The sequence below is a fragment of the Lampris incognitus genome, chromosome 21 (assembly GCF_029633865.1).
Source record: "Lampris incognitus isolate fLamInc1 chromosome 21, fLamInc1.hap2, whole genome shotgun sequence".
NCBI classification, from domain to species: domain Eukaryota; kingdom Metazoa; phylum Chordata; class Actinopteri; order Lampriformes; family Lampridae; genus Lampris; species Lampris incognitus.
This window is the reverse complement of record NC_079231.1, coordinates 22610955-22630542: the sequence shown is the minus strand read 5'-3', so window position 1 is coordinate 22630542 and position 19588 is coordinate 22610955. Positions and strand designations below refer to the sequence as shown.

Genomic DNA, 19588 nt, shown 5'->3' with positions numbered 1-19588 from the left:
TTTCAAATGCTTATCCTGAGTACGAAAACCAAACAAGACATATTTCTAAAATAATCCAAAGGCGCCCCTTCGCCTCCGCCATTTTGAACCGAAGCTGACGAACCTAATGACGTCAGCAAACAGGCCCCGCCCACACAGTGCCGCACAAAAGTAGAACAATATTCTTTCTATTCTATTGCCATATATCTAAAACCTTTGCCGAAATGGCCTGTGTTGAACAATGAAAGATAACAAATGTGCACAATATTACAACGATTTACTTATTCATTACATTTATGGTAGAATCAAAGCAGAAATTTTAAAACGTTCATTGAGAATTTTATTTATTAAACAACAAACACTTTCTAAACATGGGTTCAGATTTACAAATTCAGTGTTCCAACAGACAGACGTGACGTCACGTGACGTCACATTTTGCCAAAGCTTCCAAGAGGGGCAAAAAAGTGAGCATCGGACATATAAATGGAAGCTCGGGCTTTCTCAAACTCTCTCCATGTCAAGCACCTCCAAGCTAGACCCCAGAGACCGGTTGAGAGGAGTTTGTGTGAAATAACCCCCTCCCTGGAGGTCCGCGTAATAAAGGGGAAATGAACCTATCGGTCCTTCTGCTGGGAACCCCTGCAGACGCCTCACGGACCCCCTGGTGGTCTCCGGATCCCAGTTTGGGAGCCATTCTTCCAAACAACTCCAGAACCACATTACAAAGTGGATAAAATTAGGGGTGTCACGAGAATTAATACGTAGATGCCAAATAAACGCCCGCATTTTGAAAATACTAGTAGCAGTAGGGTCGACTCTATAACTCGGTGGTATTATTCTGTAGCGAATCCGGGGGACAACGCAACCACAGGAACTGCCGCGGCCGGGAGGCGAACCCGCATCGCCCGCACCGCAGGAGACATCGCTAACCGATAGACTAAAGGGTCAGACCCGCCAACCAGCGGCCAGCGTGTCTTCTTAGCCATGCACGTTACAATTCCAATACAGCCAGTGTGTTTGTTTAAATGCCAAAACACGTCAATTTGAGTCACACTTAAAAGATTGCAAACCAAAATGAGAGCACGCGGTTGTGCATATTTGTTGTCACATGACGTTTCACACAGATCCCCTGATTCAAAATGACTGTTTGTTTGGGGGCTGCTTTGCTTTCTACTTGAAGGCTGTAAGCCAACATTTACTTCGTAACTCTTATTTTAATGCAGCCTACGTGCTTAAACAATGAACCCCACAAAGCTGCGGTTCGATTGTTGATGTTTATATAAAAAAAGGTTTTTAAATAAAGGAGCTTGTCCTGAACGGCATCTCTGGTTTTTGCCATGGTATCAAATCAGCTATTGAGTGTAGCGGAACTTCAGTGGCGATTGGAGTATGGTGACGTCACTAGTATCGCTATTAGTGACATACCTATACTGATGACTCGTTTTGATACATTTTGGTGACGTCACTAACATCCCTATTAGTGACATACCAATACTGATGACTCGTTTTGATACATTTTGGTGACGTCACTAGCGTCACTATTAGCGACATACCAATACTGATGACTCGTTTTGATACATTTTGGTGACGTCACTAGCGTCACTGTTAGCGACATACCAATACTGATGACTCGTTTTGATACATTTTGGTGACGTCACTAGCATCACTATTAGTGACATACCAATACTGATGACTCGTTTTGATACATTTTGGTGACGTCTCTAGCATCCCTATTAGTGACATACCAATACTGATGACTCGTTTTGATACATTTTGGTGACGTCACTAGCATCACTATTAGTGACATACTAATGCTGATGACTCGTTTTGATACATTTTGGTGACGTCACTAGCATCCCTATTAGTGACATACCAATACTGATGACCCGTTTTGATACATTTTGGTGACGTCACTAGTGTCACTATTAGCGACATACTGATGACTCATTTTGATAAATTTTCTACTGCACTTTTGTTTCGACTGAGAGAGACTGGCCGATTTTGGGTGCGTAACGTGCGCTTCCGATCAGATGAACGACCTTAGAGCTTTTTGTCAACACGCCACGTCCTGGCACGGCGTTTCCAGTCCAAAATGGCGGCGGCCAGCGGCGTCGCAACGGCGTCATCTAGCGGCGTCACAGAAAGTTGAATCGGTTCATCCGGGCAAGTTTGTTGAGAGACACGTTTCCTCACTCACTTCCTCTCTCTGTAAACGTGTCCAGATGATTCAGCTTTCCTGGATTATTCAGCACGCATAAAGACCACCTAGCGGCAGTTGTCCGAGAAGCACCAGTTTCGTCTCTTTGCCACCCGCATTTCGCGAAGACCCGCCCTACTGTGCATCTGATTGGTTACTAAATTGCCTCCTTTATTTAGGTTGGTTAAGGCTGTCTTGTGAATGTTCTCATTCATCCAGGTCATGGTTATCCAAAGGAATTGAATCGAGTGCAACTTGACTTGGTATATAATCGAGTTGCACTCGGGTTATATACCAAATCAAGTTGCACTCGATTCAATTCCTTTGGCTTGGTTAAGGTTAGCGTTGGCCAATCAGAAGCAGAGTAGCGCGGGTCTTCCAATCGGCAGCAGCGTAGGGGCGGGCCTTCGCGAAAAACGGGTGGGAAAAGAACTCATTGTAAATGTCAATTTTTTTCCCTTTTTGTTGACCTGTTTGGGAAACCAAAAAAACGGTTAAAAACTAAAAAAACAACCCGTACAGCGGGCACATTCTGGAGGCTGCTGCCCATTAACCGACACCGAGGAGGAAAACACAACCCAAAACGTGGCAGACGAGCTTGACCGCTTAGCCACGTGGTCTTGACAAATCAACTGCAGGCGACGGTGGCTGGCTGAGATTTAACGCTCCACATCAAATGTTGAAGCGGCTTTATTGAGACGGCAGACAACAGCGCTGCTGTGCAAAAATAATAATAAAATAAATCAATTTTACACCTTTATTTGGGCTCCCAATACACAAATCAAGGATATGTTCATCAATACAGCCTGCTTTAGGTCCTGTAATACACTGAATGGAAGGAAGTTTGGACTGATGCCAACAAGCCAACAATTTTTTTTTTGTTTTTTTACTGAGAACTACAGTCTTATATACATTTTTTACTTTTAGAGATCTTCATTTTCTGATGGTTAATTAGACATTCATCATACTGAATAGCGATTGACAAGGTACAATTACAAGGCTTTTTCTTTTTTTTGTCTTTTTTTTTTGCAAATTTTAGCCGATATCGTAAATGCACTTTCACAGCAGGTAAAAGGTTAACTTCATTTGTAGCTCTAAAACAAGGTGTGTGCATTAGATTCCGAGGTGGGCTCTTCCACGTCCTGCTGGACAGTTAATACAGTAAAGGGTCGTCCCCGCTGTAGCGGCTCGCATGTCTCTGCTGGGTTTAACCGAGCAAAGCCTAAACAAGGATGTTTTGTTGTCCGCTGCTTCCAACCAGCATGAAATAAAACTCCTCCAGTCAGTAATACGTCATTAAAAACAAAATACAGTAAGGGGCCTCCGGCTCGGCCGTATATCGTTTTTCAATTTCCTACACGACGCGCTTTTACAAGCCCAGCCGACCAGGTCTCCTATGACATCAACCCAACTCTGTCATCGTCACAACAAAGACAAAGTGATACACCTCCACAGATACAGGTAATAAACCCAAAGAGGAAGATTCTCTTTTCTTATATCAAAAGTTTTCAAGACCTGAGATTTTTTTTTAGTTTTTTTTTTTAGTGGAATAGAATGTCTAAACATACAAAAATGTACATACGTTAATGTTAACTGTCTGTAAACGGTCACCATGGCTGCAGACACTTGCTATGTCTTCCCTTTTGCGATTGAAAACATGCACATTTAAAAACATGGACAGCTCCCGTTAAGAGAACAATTCAAAATCCAATTTTTCCAATCACACAACCAAAATTGTCAACGAGGTGTTTCTTTTTGTTGCAAGCTAGTAGCACATAGCTCTATGCATATTTATATATAATATATATATATTTATATATAATATATATATAATATATATATATAGGTTTTTTTATTTTTTTTATTTTTGACAGCCTTAGGAGGATAGTGAAGACATAGTTGAGGATGATAACTTAAAAGAAATAAACTCAATTTTGTTTTAAACCATTGTAACATGTAATTGCTGAAACATTATGGACCCTCTGGAGGTTTATAGGTTCATTGCTTGGGCACTTAGTAAAGAGTCCAGCATATCAAAAGTGTTTTTGTAGTCTGTGTGTTGGCCGTTGGAAGCCAGCATGCCATTGGTTCCTTCATGCCCGTGGCGCTCCATCACCATTCTCTGGCCCGCCTCCGCTGGGTAGTGGGAGGAGCCAGCGGCCCCCTTTGAGCTGCGGCTGCTCTTGGTTGGGTGGTGGTGGTGGTTATGGCTGCCAGCATCGGGGTGAGCCCTCTTCCGGGATGAGCCGGAAGAGCCCACGTCACCGCTGTGGCTGCCAGGGGCTCGGAGGGATAAGGCCGGGTTGTCCATTGAGCCTCTGCTGTTTCCACTGACGGAGTAGGGATGGGAGTGGCCGTGTTTGGCATGGCGATGGCCAGAGTGCTCTTTGTGCTTGTCTTTGCTGGGAAGAGCCCCTCCGTGCTCCGAGTCGCCGTGGCGGTCTGAGGACACTTTGATCCTCATCTTGAGCTCCTCGCTGCTGGCGGAGCCGTTCTCGGTGAAGGCAGGAGGGAGGCGGGATTTTTTGGAGCTACCCTTGTCTCTCCGGCCGTCCCCCGGCTGGAGTGCCTGCTGCTGTGACTGAGAGCGTTTCTTATGGTGGTGGGTGGTGAGGGCCGGAGCAGGGGGATATATGTCCACGCTCGGCTCGTCTGTTCTGCCGTTCTGCAAAGCCAACTCTGCCGCATGTTTCTCTCTGTACTTGTCTAGAGTCAAGACTTTCTGTGGCCGCGCAAAAGGTGAGGGGTTAGTGCTCAGCTGCTGGTGCTTACTACTGGACCCTACAGCAGCTTTGTGTTCGTGTTTGCCCAATGCGTAGTCTGAATGAGAGATGGGGAACTGGTCGTAGTTACAAGCCTTTGAGGGGTCATCGGCCTGGTAAGAAGCATAGGGTGCTCCCATGGCCTCCAGGGAAGGCATTTCTGACGAGTCTGATGAAGTCGAGGGAAAGAATGAGCTGGTGACACCAGGTAAGCTTTCCAGTGAGGTCCCCTGGAAGGCACTCTCCACCGGTGGGACATCGGTCTTTGGTTTTTTTGCAGCTTGAGTGGCCTACAAAACAAGGTGAAAATACAAGTAAGCAAGAGATAGGGGCTGCACTGTGCGAAACTATTGGCACATTTTCAACAACAAATACTGTGCAAAAATAAGAATTATTCCCACTGCACCGGTGAGAAGGCTTGGTTGGCCCGGCTGAATTTGATTAGTTAACGTTAAATCTGCAGGTGTAAAAGCTTGACAGGTCTTTTCACACAACTGAATGCATTATGGGAAATGTACATATCCAAAAATGTTGCGAGCATTTCATTATGTGCCCATGGAGGGAGTTTAGAAAGTACTTCCTGTCTTATATTGCAAGAGCTAACAACATTCAAGTCAACTAGAGCTGAGACACAAGTGTTCAGACAGTGTAATTGGTAGTAGGCACCAATGTTAAATTGAGAAAATGTTTAGACAGAAGTTATCAATTACAGAACAAAAGAAAAGACTGCTATCAAGTATATGTAGCTCCTTTTTCTCGAGATGATTTATTGACCCATTATTTCATTTTCAGTGGTCTGCCTGCTTGGTAGCCTGTATGTGTATTTGTACATCTGTGTCCGCCCACGTGAGACTTTACAGGGTGAAAGTTGGTGTTTGCACCATAATAGGACACTAGGGACAGATTTGTCGACACCCCAGACAAGACTGCCTTTAGTTGAACTGCGGATAAAGTTGGAGCCTGGCAAACCACCTTAAATAGCCGACACTATTGTGTACGTTATCCATTACCTAAAGACATGAAGCTATTTCAGCCTGGATTAAAGGAAAATGTGATGTGATGATCAATGAACTCCTCATGGCAGGACACTGAATTTAAACCGACACTGAATATTCAACCGATATCCGACAGCATAGTTTTCGTGGTCATTTTCGCCAATACAATATTGATATTTTTTGTTTCATTGCAATACCACCACATGCCTTAGTTTCAACCATTAAAGTTGATATATTCTCATACTTTAACTGAATTTTATGCAAATGCAGAGCTCTAAATATGTTAATTTTTCAAACTAAATGTTAAATTGTTCAAACGGCACATACTAATGGAGTATAAGCAATCAAAGTAACAAAAAAAAAAAAGAAAAGAAAAAAAGACTTAGATTCAGGATGTACAAGTGACATTTTCAAACATCTTTACTCAGATTTAATCTACAACAGGTGGATAGTTTAAAGCTTCCCAGACAAAGTAAATAAATAAATCCATCTATCACACAGTTGCCTCAAGTGAAACCGATTTTTGTAATGATGAAAAAGGGGCTTATCACTGCTTATCGCCGCCAGCGGCACATATACAGTGCATCCGGAAAGTATTCACACCCCTTCACTTTCCCCACATTTTGTTATGTTACAGCCTTATTCCAAAATGGATTAAATCCCTTTTTCCCCCCTCATCAATCTACATACAATACCCCATAATGACAAAGCAAAAAAGGTTTTGTAGAAATTTTTGCAAATTTATTAAAAATAAAAAACTGAAATATTGCATGTACATAAGTATTCACACCCTTTACTCAGTACTTGGTTGAGGCTCCCTTGGCAGCGATTACAGCCTCAAGTCTTCTTGGGTATGAAGCTACAAGCTTGGCACACCTATATTTGGGGTATTTCTCCCATTCTTCTCTGCAGATCCTCTCCAGCTCTGTAAGGTTAGATGGGGAGCGTCGCTGCACAGCTATTTTCAGGTCTTTCCAGAGATGTTCAATGGGGTTCAAGTCTGGGCTCTGGCGGGGCCACTCAAGGACATTCACAGACTTGTCCCGAAGCCACTCCTTCCTTGTCTTGGCTGTGTGCTTAGGGTCGTTGTCTTGTTGAAAGGTAAACCTTCACCCCAGTCTGAGGTCCTGAGCGCTCTGGAGCAGGTTTTCATCAAGGATCTCTCTGTATTTTGCTCCATTCATCTTTCCCTCGATCCTGACTAGTCTCCCAGTTCCTGCTGCTGAAGAACATCCCCACAGCATGATGCTGCCACCACCATGCTTCACTGCAGGGATGGTATTAGCAAGGTGATGAGAGGTGCCTGGTTTCCTCCAGACGTGATGCTTGGCATTCAGGCCAAAGAGTTCAATCTTGGTTTCATCAGACCAGAGAATCTTGTTTCTCATGGTCTGAGAGTCCTTTAGGTGCTTTCTGGTAAACTCCAAGCGGGCTGTCATGTGTCATGAGCAGAGGCTTCCGTCTGGCCACTCTACCATGAAGGCCTGATTGGTGGAGTGCTGCAGAGATGGTTGTCCTTCTGGAAGGTTCTCCCATCTCCACAGAGGAACGCTGGAGCTCTGTCAGAGTGACCATCGGGTTCTTGGTCACCTCCCTGACCAAGGCCCTTCTCCCCCAATTACTCAGTTTGGCTGGGCGGCCAGCTCTAGGAAGAGTCCTGGTGGATCCAAACTTCTTCCATTTACAAATGATGGAGACCACTGTGTTCTTCGGGACCTTCAAAGCTGTAGAAATTTTTTTGTACCCTTCCCCAGATCTGTGCCTCAATAAAATCCTGTCTCGGAGGTCCACAGACAATTCCTGTGACTTCATGGCTTGGTTTCTGCTCTGGCATGCACCGTCAACAGACAGGTGTGTGCCTTTCCAAATCATGTCCAATCCATTGAATTTACTACAGGTGGACTCCAATCAAGATGTCGAAACATCTCAAGGATGATCGGTGGAAACAGGATGAACCTGAGCTCAATTTTGAGTGTCATAGCAAAGGGTGTGAATACTTATGTACATGCAATATTTCAGTTTTTTATTTTTAATAAATTTGCAAAAATTTCTACAAAAACCTTTTCACTTTGTCATTATGGGGTATTGTGTGTAAATTGATGAGAAAAAAAAAAAGAATTTAATCCATTTTGGAATAAGGCTGTAACATAACAAAATGTGGGGAAAGTGAAGGAGTGTGAATACTTTCCGGATGCACTGCAAGATAAGTGCAACACATCGGACATAATTTTGACATCCGTCTCGACACTGATAACACATTCTTAACAAACTATTGGCCAATACGAATAAACTGACCGGATATATTGTGCACCCCTAACTTCGTGATGAAATCATGCGTTTGTTATCTCAAGATGACGGAAAATAGATACTCGAGGATGTATCCAGAGACAATAGAAAAAAATTCAAGAAAATGGATCGAACGGAATTGAACCACAACCTCTCTCAACTTTGATAATCTCAAGTTTACCTTACCTGTGCTAAATTTAATGTACAGCCCTACATGACTACACTGCTGCAATCAACTCAGGGTATAAAAAAACATTTCAAATATGGAAACACGTCTCTGTAATATAAGCTTTTCTTTCATGAAATGATTTTTCATCATCAAAACTCTGCAATAGCCACGAACATCTATATCTGGTGTCACAGTCACCATTTCTTATGTGCACGCTTATGTCGAGGATGGCCAGTAGCATTCACTGCATTTACAGGGATTGTCAGTAGGGAGGCCCCGATATTTTTTTTTACTGCTGATACTGATTCGAAATCTTGTGGTACCATGATACTGTGTATAGATCTGATCCATTACTTTTGCTTAACAGTGCAGACTTAGAGCGTTAATTTTAGAATAATTAATTTTTGAATAGAGATGGAATCAGTCCCCCCCCCCCCCGACTATTAAATAAACAAAGGCTTCCGTGTGGCAAAAATACAGTAAATCAAGAAATTTTGCTTTTATTTAAGAGAAGCTACTCATGGATTTTGTCTCGAGTACAATCTCTGATATTTCCCCAATATCCAATACCAGTATCAGTATATCTCTAGTCCCGACTCGTGAGCCAAAGAAAGTTGAGAAACACTCCACAGCCAAGTAGGACATACCCTCCAGTTCCGTATCCTCTTCAGCCTGCTGGGCGTCTTCTCCAGGATCTGAAGAAACTCGTGGGTGAGCTCTGCAGCGGCAACAGAGAACCATGTCAGGGACCGGTGAAACAGAAAGAGAACTGAGTCACTTCTACTGGGAGAGTCATAACTAAAATAAAGGCCACAAGACAGTTTATACACTACAATTAAGGCAGCAGAGGAGGAGCCAGGAAGCTTTTCTCTGCCTTTAGAACATTTTCCCAGCTTTTCCCACCCATCTTTTTATCCGGATGATGCAAAAGATCTCCTCAATGCACACAGTTTGTTGCAATAAACATTTTTCCTTTTTACATTTTCATTGTTGTAGCTGTTACCCTATGGGTCTATATACTATACACACACAAACACACAGCAAGGTTTTTATCATCTCACTACACCCTTCCTTGTGTCGATCCTTTGTCTTGATTCTAATTCACAGCTTATATTACCAGAAAAAAGGAAAATTACAATCAGTTAAACATTTTCATTCCTGATCGAATAAATAAAAAAGCATGCAGAGGACAACCGTCGGGGCCTTCTAGATATTCTAAAGCTTTCTATTATAAATTAATATATTTATAGTATTATCATTAATATTAATAGGCCCTGTGATGGCCTGGCGGCCTGTCCAGGGTGTCTTGCCGCCCAATGATTGCTGGGATAGGCTCCAGCATCCCCGCGACCCTGAGAGCAGGATAAGTGGTTTGGATAACAGATGGACGGATAATAATTAAAAAGTCATCAGTTCTAATTTTATTTTATCAATTTATAATTTGAAAATAAACGTCTAAAACTGTTTCTGAGGCAATTAAACCCTTCAAACCTGCCTATTCAGTTTGCGTTAAGACTGTGAAGGGCTAAATGAAAAGATGCCCCTTTGTCTCCCCATCAGAATTTTGCTGCCTATGCAGCTGCTAGGAAGAAAATGCTGTGCTTTCAAGCTCTGTGATTGGTTGTCCAGGTATAATTTTACAGAGGACCCAGCAATAGTAATTCAATGAGTCATTTCAAATGTCAGTAATAGTGACCAATCATATCTTCCCGAATGGATGGGCTTCGTCATCACTACCTTTATGAAAAGTTCTGCCCGCTGCAGGAGAACAAGAATCACAAGCTAGTGGGGGGGCGTTGATTAACTAGCTGTAGCTAGCTAGCCCGTTGTTTCACGATGAAAGCTGTGAGTTAGGGCCCCAGACACACCAAACCGACTAGCGGCAACGAAGGCCAACTGTTGTGTCGCCTTACGTCGCCTGCCGTCTGGGCCAAAAAGTAGCACTTGAACACACCGCAAAGACTACAGGCAACAGCCAACTAGCATGTACGTTCTGCACTGATTCGCTAAGCTTAACAGCCAGTCAGAGTGATCTCTCACTCCGCCGGTTCAACATGCTGAATCGGCCGAAAAGCTGCCGACAGGGGTCTGACTACTGCCGACGGTATGGAACACACCGCAAAAACTAGGGTCACAAGACACTCACCGACGGCTGACCGTCAGCATGGTGTGTCAGGGCCCTAACATTACCGCCTGTGTTGTTGCAAATATATAATCCACGCCATTTTCAAGATTATCTTTTAATGGAAAGTTGGGAGTTAAACAGCAAAGGAAGAACTACACAAAAGCTAAGTTATTTACAATTTAATAGGCCATCGTGCCAACTGATTTTATTCTCGCCACTGCCGCCAGTTTTGCACATGTTAAGGTTTATCTGGGAATACGGTCATTACGCAGAATTACTGGTCAATCTGTAAATTTACCAACTCAGCGGCCATCATGTACATTTACTGTAACGTATAATAACACAATAACAGTGCGGATTGAGTAGATCTTTAATAGGCTGCTGTGCCAATCTATAGTATTTTATTAAAAATATGACTCTCTGTGGTGGTGGGTTCCAGAAGTGCCATGATTGCTGTTCATGGTTTTGAAGTGTCTGTCACTAGCGGGTGCGCTGTCATGATGCACATGACATTTTGTTGGTTTTGTGTGGTAGGAGGGGGTGGCTGTCACACGTTTTGCACCCCGGCCCATTGTCAACATATTCCGCTGAAGTGAACAGCTTGAGGGATGATGTAATTACTTGTAAGGGCGATTTGCGTTTTGCTTTAGAAATCAGCTGTTTTTTTGTTTTGGTGGCAACTCATTCTTCTCTGTGCTGTTTGCTCGTTGCATTGCTAAGACTGGACTAGCATCTTAATTTTTGTTTCAGAGCTGGAATTGTCTTAGGCCACCTAGACTGTGATTTTAGCAATCCTGTAGGTTTATTGCAAACCACATTGAATGATATGGATCTAATAAACTTGGGTGTGACATCAAGTTTGATGTACATAGACTGTATGATAACACCTACTGAATCACAGGCTACGACGCAAGTCCATAAAAACGTCATCAGCGTACGTAATCAATCTACGCCGCTGGTAGAGCAACATGACGCCAAGCAGGAATCGAGTCCTTTCAATGTCACCGCAGCTCATTTTACTGAATCCATCGCATTTGGGTCACAGATACCAACAGTCTGTTTCACGCCAGCAAAGATTCTGTGTCGCGTTGATCAGTGCGTCATTTCGTGCTGCATTTCGATTGGCTGGTTAGTAGACGGAGGTCATAGCAGCAGTAACATTGTGAGATGGTCGTCCTAAATTTGTCCCAGTGTCTCTTCGGTTGCAAGACCGTAATAACGGCCATCTTTGAACCTGTCTCAGTGCGACGTAGGACTGCTGTTTTGGAGCCACGACCAACGATATCGGCACGTTTAGTCATCTTGTGAGAGATGGCCCAAATCACACAGTCTGTAGGAGGCTTTAGGTAACTTTTGCAGTACTATAGGAGAGGACAGCTTTTTTTCCCTCCTGACGAGGCAAGGGGGTTCAGAAGGTCATGGTTTACTACTGAAAACATGATACATATCAAATAATGTAAATTTCATTATTTGGTATGTATCGTTATTTCAGTGGCATTTGACATTGTATTAGACATTTAACAAAAGAATATTCTGGATTTTTTCTTTGCATCATACGAAGTCATCTTTAGGGCATCATTACATTACATTACAGTCATTTAGCTGACGCTTTTATCCAAAGCAACTTAAAATAAGTTCATTTTGCGTAGGAAATCAGGAGAACTACTAGTCATCAGAGGTCATAAGTGCATCTAAACAAGCATCTAAGAGCAAAACCAGTGCTAAAGTAAAAGTGCAAGAAAGTTTTTTTTTTTTTTTAAATGAGTGAATACAATAAGTGCTAAGAGCAAGTAACAGGGTAGTAGTGCTTAAACCTGCGCCGAAAGATGGGCAGCGACTCGGCTGTCCTGACATCAGTGGGGAGTTCATTCCACCACTGTGGGGCCAGGACAGAAAAGAGCCGTGACCGGGTTGATCGGCAGCAAGGGCCTCTGAGCGACGGGGCAACCAGTGGGTGGGGGTGTAGGGCTTGACCATGGCCTGGAGATAGGAAAGAGCTGTTCCTTTCACTGCCCTGTAGGCTAGCACCAGAGTCTTAAACTTGATGCGAGCAGCTACTGGGAGCCAGTGTAGGGACATGAGAAGGGGAGTTGTGTGGGAGAACTTAGGGCGGTTGAACACCAGACGAGCTGCAGCTTTCTGAACAAGCATCACAGGTCAAAATAAAATTTTCTTAGAAGACAAGGCATGGCCAGATGCAAGCTGTGGAGGATGGCAAATTCAGTGGTTCATACATGAACTACCTTAGCCCATTTAAGGAAACAACAGATCACGGAGCAGATGCTTTTGGCTCTTACCGTCCAGCAGCTGTAATGTGACTGTGCGGTCCAGGTACTCCCACCAATGTTTTCCATCCGTGGAAACGGGGATCTCCCAGTTGGACCACTTGCAGGCCAGGTGGATACAGACGCAGGCTATAACTGTGGGCTTGTATTGCAGGCAGAAGGTGGTAAGGTGCAAGCTGCAGAGAGGGAAAAAAGAAACACAAGGAAAGCTGCACTTGTTAGTGGCAGATTAAGGCGATGAGCACAGACAACAGCTACATTAAGCATCGACGAGCATTTTACACTTTTACACACACATTCTGTTCACAAGGTCTCACTGATGTAAATTTGGATAGGGGTACATTATTTCAAGTAAGACCCAATTCAAAATGTAATCTTAAACCACAATGCATGCAACACAAGCCTATCTTTACACTCTATATAATATATATGAGAAAATGTTGACTATGTTAATTGGAAGTTGATTGACTCAAACCCTGATATGCACACTCACATACACTCACTGGAAGACATCAGTAGGGAAACTACCACTACTGACCCACAATGCTTGACCCATCTTTTGAGGAAGAACATAGTCACCATCTCACGACTTACCCCTTACCTTAAACTTGTACTTTAAAAGAGAAAGGTCTACATTAGCTTACACATGTGCTCATGTCTGAATGAGACAAAACTGATTTCTCCTGAAATCCACTTCTGTTCTTGGTCCAACTCCACTTCTGAACTTTGCAATAAAAAAAAAAACCTTGGTCCCAAACTGATGGCTTTATCAAAAGTAATTTCAACCGTCCCTTTCTCCATTTAAATATTGAAAAATGTTAAGACTATCATGAAAAAAAACTTGTTACTAAATGTTGCATGTGTTGGCTTATGTGTGTATCATGTATACACTCTGTAAACCAAAGATTTATTTTTTTACAACTAGTTAAAGTTACAGTAATCTCGGGTCAATAAAAATTGTGGCAGATTTCCAAATACAATTAGTGTTTCTCAATCTCATTTGCATTAAATAGGCAATAAGCCTCAATATTGTTTGCAAAGCAACTTAAGACTCACTTTATTCAAAGCAAATTTGCAAATAAAATAATGATTGATGACTTGGTTTAAAAGTGCTACATGTAATATTCTACTTTTCCTGCAGCATAATATGACAAATATCAGCAGCGGTTTCTCAATAGAAACTATTGTGGCAAAAACTTGGGAGTGCAAATTATGCAGCAGTTGCAGCAAAATATATTTAATTCAAGTGTTCATAAACAGCTGATGTGCTACGTACCTGCTACCTCCCTATGTAAATAATTGTCTTGATGTTATTGACGTTGCTGAACAATAGAAGCCAAGCTAAAAGCTCAATTACTCCAAAGTAACGGAGTGTGGAATAGAGGTGAAGAAGAGAGTGCAGACAGGATGGAGTGGGTGGGGAAGAGTGTCAGGAGTGATTTGTGACAGAAGGGTACCAGCAAGAGTTAAAGGGAAGGTTTACAAGATGACAAGATGGTAGTGAGACCAGCTGTTATATGGTTTGGAGAAAGTGGCACTGATGAAAAGACAGGAGGTGGAGCTGGAGGTGGCAGAGTTGAAGATGATAAGATTTTCATTTGGAGTGACAAAGAAGGACAGGATTAGGAACGAGTATATTAGAGCGACAGCTCCGGTTGGACGGTTTGGAGACAAAGCAAGAGACAAGATTGAGATGGTTTGGACATGTCTGGAGGAGAGATGCTGGGTATATTGGGAGAAGGATGCTGAATATGGAGCTGCCACGGAAGAGGAGAAGAGGAAGGCCAAAGAGGAGGTTTATGGATGTGGTGAGGGAGGACATGCAGGTGGCTGGTGTGACAGAGGAAGATGCAGAAGACAGGAAGAGATGGAAACGGATGACCCACTGGGTTTTTTAAGGGTTTTTTTTAGGGAGTTGTTCCTTATCCGATGAGAGGGTCTAAGGACAGGAAGTTGTGTTGCTGTTAAGCCCACTGAGGCAAATTTGTAATTTGTGATATTGGGCTATACAAATAGAATTGATTTGATTTGTAGCGACCCCTAACGGGAGCAGCCGAAAGTAGTAGTAGTGAATAAAAAAGGAATTACACATAGCACATTTAACACTTTTCTTACTAATATTCAAACACAATTTTCTCACATGTTCTAACCCAAACAAGCTGGGTTAGGCATCGCAATTTTAGGATCCCCTGTGGGTCCGCTTTCAGCTTCCTTTAGGTCGAATGGCGGAGTATTTCAACTTAGTTACTTGGTAAAATATACCCTATATCTGGACAGCAGCTACATTATGAGGGAGAAGATGTAATGAGAAATGCCAGGTGGGGCAAGGAATATCATGGTGACTATTCCGACGTTTGTGAGAGAAAAGCCTATGGTGAGTATTATGTAATATTGCACCTGGAACATTTTATAAGATTGAGAAACACTGATCAACTGTGAGAAATGATTAGGTTATTGTTATAAATTTCTACGGCTGATTTCCTGTACACCCAGAATCCCAAACTACACTGCAAATCGGTACTAAAACATGGACAGAGAAAATGAAGGAGAAAAAAAAAGTAGTTATGAAAAAGATTCTTACTTCGAGCAAAAGATTTTAAATTTTAAGATTTGTCTTTAGTTGATTTCTCGTTTACGGAAACAAGCCTCGCATAGGACTTGCGATTCTGACAAAACAAGACCGTAAACTTGAAAAAATATTTTAAAGAAATCTTTGTTTGAAGACCCTAGAGCAAAGAAAACAACACATTAAAGATGTCTGAGTTAGTCAAAATGCCCTTGGAGGGACAAATTAAACATCCAAAATGTGTACAATAGTGAAAGCGGTCAGCCGTAAAACAAAAAAGCATGGCGCGGAGTCAAGAAGAAGCCAACTATTGAAATACTGAGGGAACTCTAAAGGAGAAATGTAGGAACTGGATGAAATCACACAAGAGCGAGTCATCCAAAACGTAGTTGACGATTTTTCGTTTGCCATTCTGATAATGGTTTAGAGAGGTGAAAAGTACTCAACGACTTTGATTTCACTGAGCTTCCTTCTACAGGTGAAACTCAGTCAAGGATAGACAAAGTCAAATGGCTGTCAACAAGTGTGTCCCATATATAACATTTAGTGTTTTTTTTTCCTCTATAGATAGAATGAAAGTATGATTTACCACAGAAAAAGTACTTTTGCAGTATAGTTTAGGGATTTCATTGTTAGCTCTTTTGGGGGGTGGAAAATATGCAAAAAAATTCAAATCAAAACATAAAAAAGGACAGTTACTTATACTTACCAGGACAATCTCTAAGCTTACATCTTTTCAATCTTTAGTGGCAATCTATATTCAGGCTACCAATTGTGTTTCTTAGACATATGCACTCTGTACCAAACAACCTTGAGAGGTATACAGCACCACTACACTCCACATTGTGCATTCAACCCCTATGTGCCAACACAGAGCCCTTGTACAATACACCGCACAGAGCAGCCCGGCCGGTACTTCCCCATGTGGGGGTTCCCAGGACCATGGCGCCAAAAGGGCGTTGAACACAGGAAAGGGGGCCCTGCAGGACAGGAAGCAATAGTGTGTGCCATCACAGTGCAATAAGGGGGACAGGATAACAACCTGTTGGTAGCCATGAAATAGGAAGTCTGTGCCAAATCCTTGCTTGCTGTGAAAGGAGAGAGAAAAAAAAAAAGTCTGGTTACTGCCGAGCAGTGCACTCAGAGAGGCAATAAGTTGCAATTTTTGTTGCAAATTCAGTGCTTGGGGAAAGGTACACAATCTTTTAATGTGACAATAGCCTACATGTGGTTGCACAAATTAAAAGTTGTTGCAAAATGAGATGTTCACCATTAAAAGAAGGGGAATTCAATGTTGCAAATTGGTACAAAATTAGTTTTTAAGGATGGTGGATAAAATGTCTTTGACAAAACAGCAGTTACGTACGCTGCATCATTTTTACATTTAAAGACAATGACTTTTTTTTGGGAGGGGGGGCAAACTATGTGGAAATGAACGCCTCAAAAGGAACGTTTAAGTGCGAAAACAGCCAAGAAGAAAGCTTATACCTCGCACTAGCTGGGAACACCTCACTACATCTGTGTGCGGATGTTCAACTGTTATTTCAAAACCTGTGAAGATTGAACAAAGCCATTTTTAGGCACAATCCTTGAGCAGTAATTACCCAACAGAGTTCTGTTACACCATCTTTCACAACGTGAATCTACATTAAACAAAAAAAGAAAAAGAAAAAAGAACAGCAGCAATAAATAAGATGAGGTAGCAGCTTAAATCCCGCTAAAATTGAATATAGGATTGGGCGGTATGACAGTATATACTGTGTGACAGCAGAAACTTGTCCACCGGTGGAGACTTGGCAATACCATTTAGTATGTTAGTTTCTCAATACCAAGAACTCCAATTATGAAGTCTTGTTCTTGTGGAGCACATGCTTGACAAGTTCAACTTGAGTGCAAACTCAACAGATGACAGCATGTCGAAATTTCAATGTAGTTTCAGATGAAAGGGACTTATGGATATTGTGCAATATCCCAAGCTAGCGGGGCTTCCTAGTCCCAAAACTCACAGCAAATTTTTAACTTAGCATAAGTTTTCCAAAAGGTGCGAACAATTTAAATCTACACTTTTGGTTTCTCGTATTGGCCGTGGGGGAAATATGAGCAACCTCTTCTGGCACCCACAGACCAAGAACCAAGATATGTGGTTCAGTGCTCGAAAAACCCCGGGTGCAAAAAGCAAACCAAATTCATACCTCCGATATTATTTTTCTTTTCTTTTTTTTTTGTGGTATGTGGCCATCTTAACGTTCGAGTGAAGCGTTCAAATAGAGAAAATTAATAAATCCGACCAAATATCTTTCACTTGTCAAGTATTCAATTCAACAGAGTAACCAAATTGGGCATTACGAAAAGGCTTTTTATATATAAACACATTTTAATTAAATGTCTATCATTACAGTGGAATGAAAATTATAAATACTGCGATAAAAGATTTTGGCCATACCGCCCATCCCTAATCTACAATCGTGCAAATCAGAATGTTGAAAAAAAGTGAATAGTAGTCGTTTCAACACGAGATCCTACACTGTGACTGATACCGAAACTGAACCACTTACCCAGCGTTTGCAGCACTATCGTTTCAAGTAACACAAGTTCTTGGGCTTGCTGGTGGTATGCCTGAAATTCAGTCAACAGGTGTTACGTGAATCTCACATCTTCCAAAAACAGTTAACGGCACCTTAGCTGACTGGCTAGCACAACTTAAGTAGCCACGTGAAAACCCTGAAATTCAGCCCTCTACGCCACACAGCATTAATAATGTTAAAGTGTGAACTTGAAACTGTTATTTTTGGATCGCAACTAACATAAACTGCCATTTGGTGAGGGACATGCATTCCGTTAGCCTTTACTTTACTCACATTGCTTTTTGTATCTAAGGGGGGTTCTTGGGGGTTGGTGCAGGCATGTGCCACTTTAATGACATGTTCCAACTTCCTGGGCTGCTCCTCTACTTTAGCTGCCAGGAATAAGGTGGTCTGGGAGATGATCTGAAAGGCAAAACGTCTCAAGTCAGTTTTTTTTTCTTTAATAAACTCTGGTATATATGCAACGTAAGGATCACAACGTAGGCCGTCCGATACTTACATTTCTATGGAACTTGGTGAAGGAGTGAATCATATAAAATCTATGCATATATACAATAGCAGTATTTATAACTAATTGTGAGCTGAAAATGAAATGTTAAGGCGTAACAGCTGACCCGTTTGCAGACATCGTCACCACAACTTAAGTCGTCATTAGATAAAAACACGTGTTATTCAATGACAAGTCAGCCACCGACGACAGCTTCGCACAGCAGCAAGCTGGCGGTGTGGAGGACGGCTGAAAAACGTGTGCCCTATAAAACCAACAATTACCGACACGATCCAAGTCAAAAGATCAACTTGTCAGTCGGTTTAAGACCCGCATTTAACACGGGAACAGATTTTTTGGACGACGAACAACGATAACCTCCATACCAAAAAAGCCCAGCAAATCTAGCTGGTTTAGACGGAGACTTGACAAAAGAAACGGGTTGGCAGCTAGAAAACGACGAAACAATAGCTAAGCTAGCTGCTAGCAGGCCTCACGCCATTAAGCCGGAGCAAATCAATAGTCAATACGAGGTGTTGTTTAGGCTAACCGGCTACGTCAGCGCAGTGCGCCGACCGGACAAGCTTACCGAACAGTTACATTTACTTTCCCGGTAAAGGTTGACGAGTAACGCCGGCTGTCGATCTGCGTTTCGCCGCGCCGGCCTTCTTTCGCCGGGCAGGCTTCTCCTAAGCTAGCAAAGCGGCTCTCGCCGGCCCGGCCGGCTAGCCCCGGGTTTCACAAAAAAGGATACACGTTGAGTCTCTGACCCATATCTTGAATGAGGTTGGCGGCTTGCTGCCGGTAAGAAAGCTCCCTGTCAGACTCGACGCCGCAGCGCCGGGACGGCGTGTTGTCGAGCTGTTCCCGGGTAAAGAGCCATTTCGTAGAGGGTACCCGGTGCACCGCCATTACGATATTGAGTCGGGACCCAGACGGCGGCGGAAAGCGGGGGAGGGGCGGCGGAAGGGGGCGGGGCGGGCGCGCGCGCGCGCGCGACTCGGCTCAACTTTGCCCGTCTTTGCTCACAGCGCCGCTAGCGTCCGATGTGGAAACAGCACCGGATCCAAATCTCGCACCCGACTGGGGGAAAGCGTCGAGTCTGATGTAATCTAGAGCAGTGGTTCTCAACCTTTTTGGGGTCCTGGACCC

At 42.9% G+C, this 19588-nt stretch overlaps 1 protein-coding gene across 1 annotated transcript; it reads right to left on the bottom strand.

Moving 5' to 3' along the window:
- Window positions 1–2919: 2919 nt before the first annotated feature.
- LOC130131723 (cyclin-T2-like) lies at window positions 2920–19364 on the bottom strand. Its single transcript, XM_056301519.1, has 9 exons — window positions 19191–19364; window positions 18449–18530; window positions 18223–18351; window positions 17920–17980; window positions 16853–16915; window positions 16407–16452; window positions 12811–12974; window positions 9036–9106; window positions 2920–5228 (listed from the first exon to the last, which is right to left on the bottom strand). Exons 1-9 carry the CDS (start codon window positions 19346–19348, stop codon window positions 4167–4169), a joined length of 1836 nt encoding a protein of 611 aa, XP_056157494.1. The 5' UTR covers window positions 19349–19364; the 3' UTR covers window positions 2920–4166.
- Window positions 19365–19588: the final 224 nt, after the last annotated feature.

Bases quoted from the DNA above. Each gene is read 5' to 3' on its own strand.
- LOC130131723 (XM_056301519.1), bottom strand. From the start codon at position 19,348: ATGGCGGTGCACCGGGTACCCTCTACGAAATGGCTCTTTACCCGGGAA. The intron at 18,531-19,190 runs GTATCCTTTTTT...TTTCATTTTCAG, and splicing joins ATGGGTCAGAGACTCAACGT to CTCACAATTAGTTATAAATA. The intron at 5,229-9,035 runs GTATGTCCTACT...CTTGTTTTGTAG, and splicing joins AGAGGATACGGAACTGGAGG to GCCACTCAAGCTGCAAAAAA.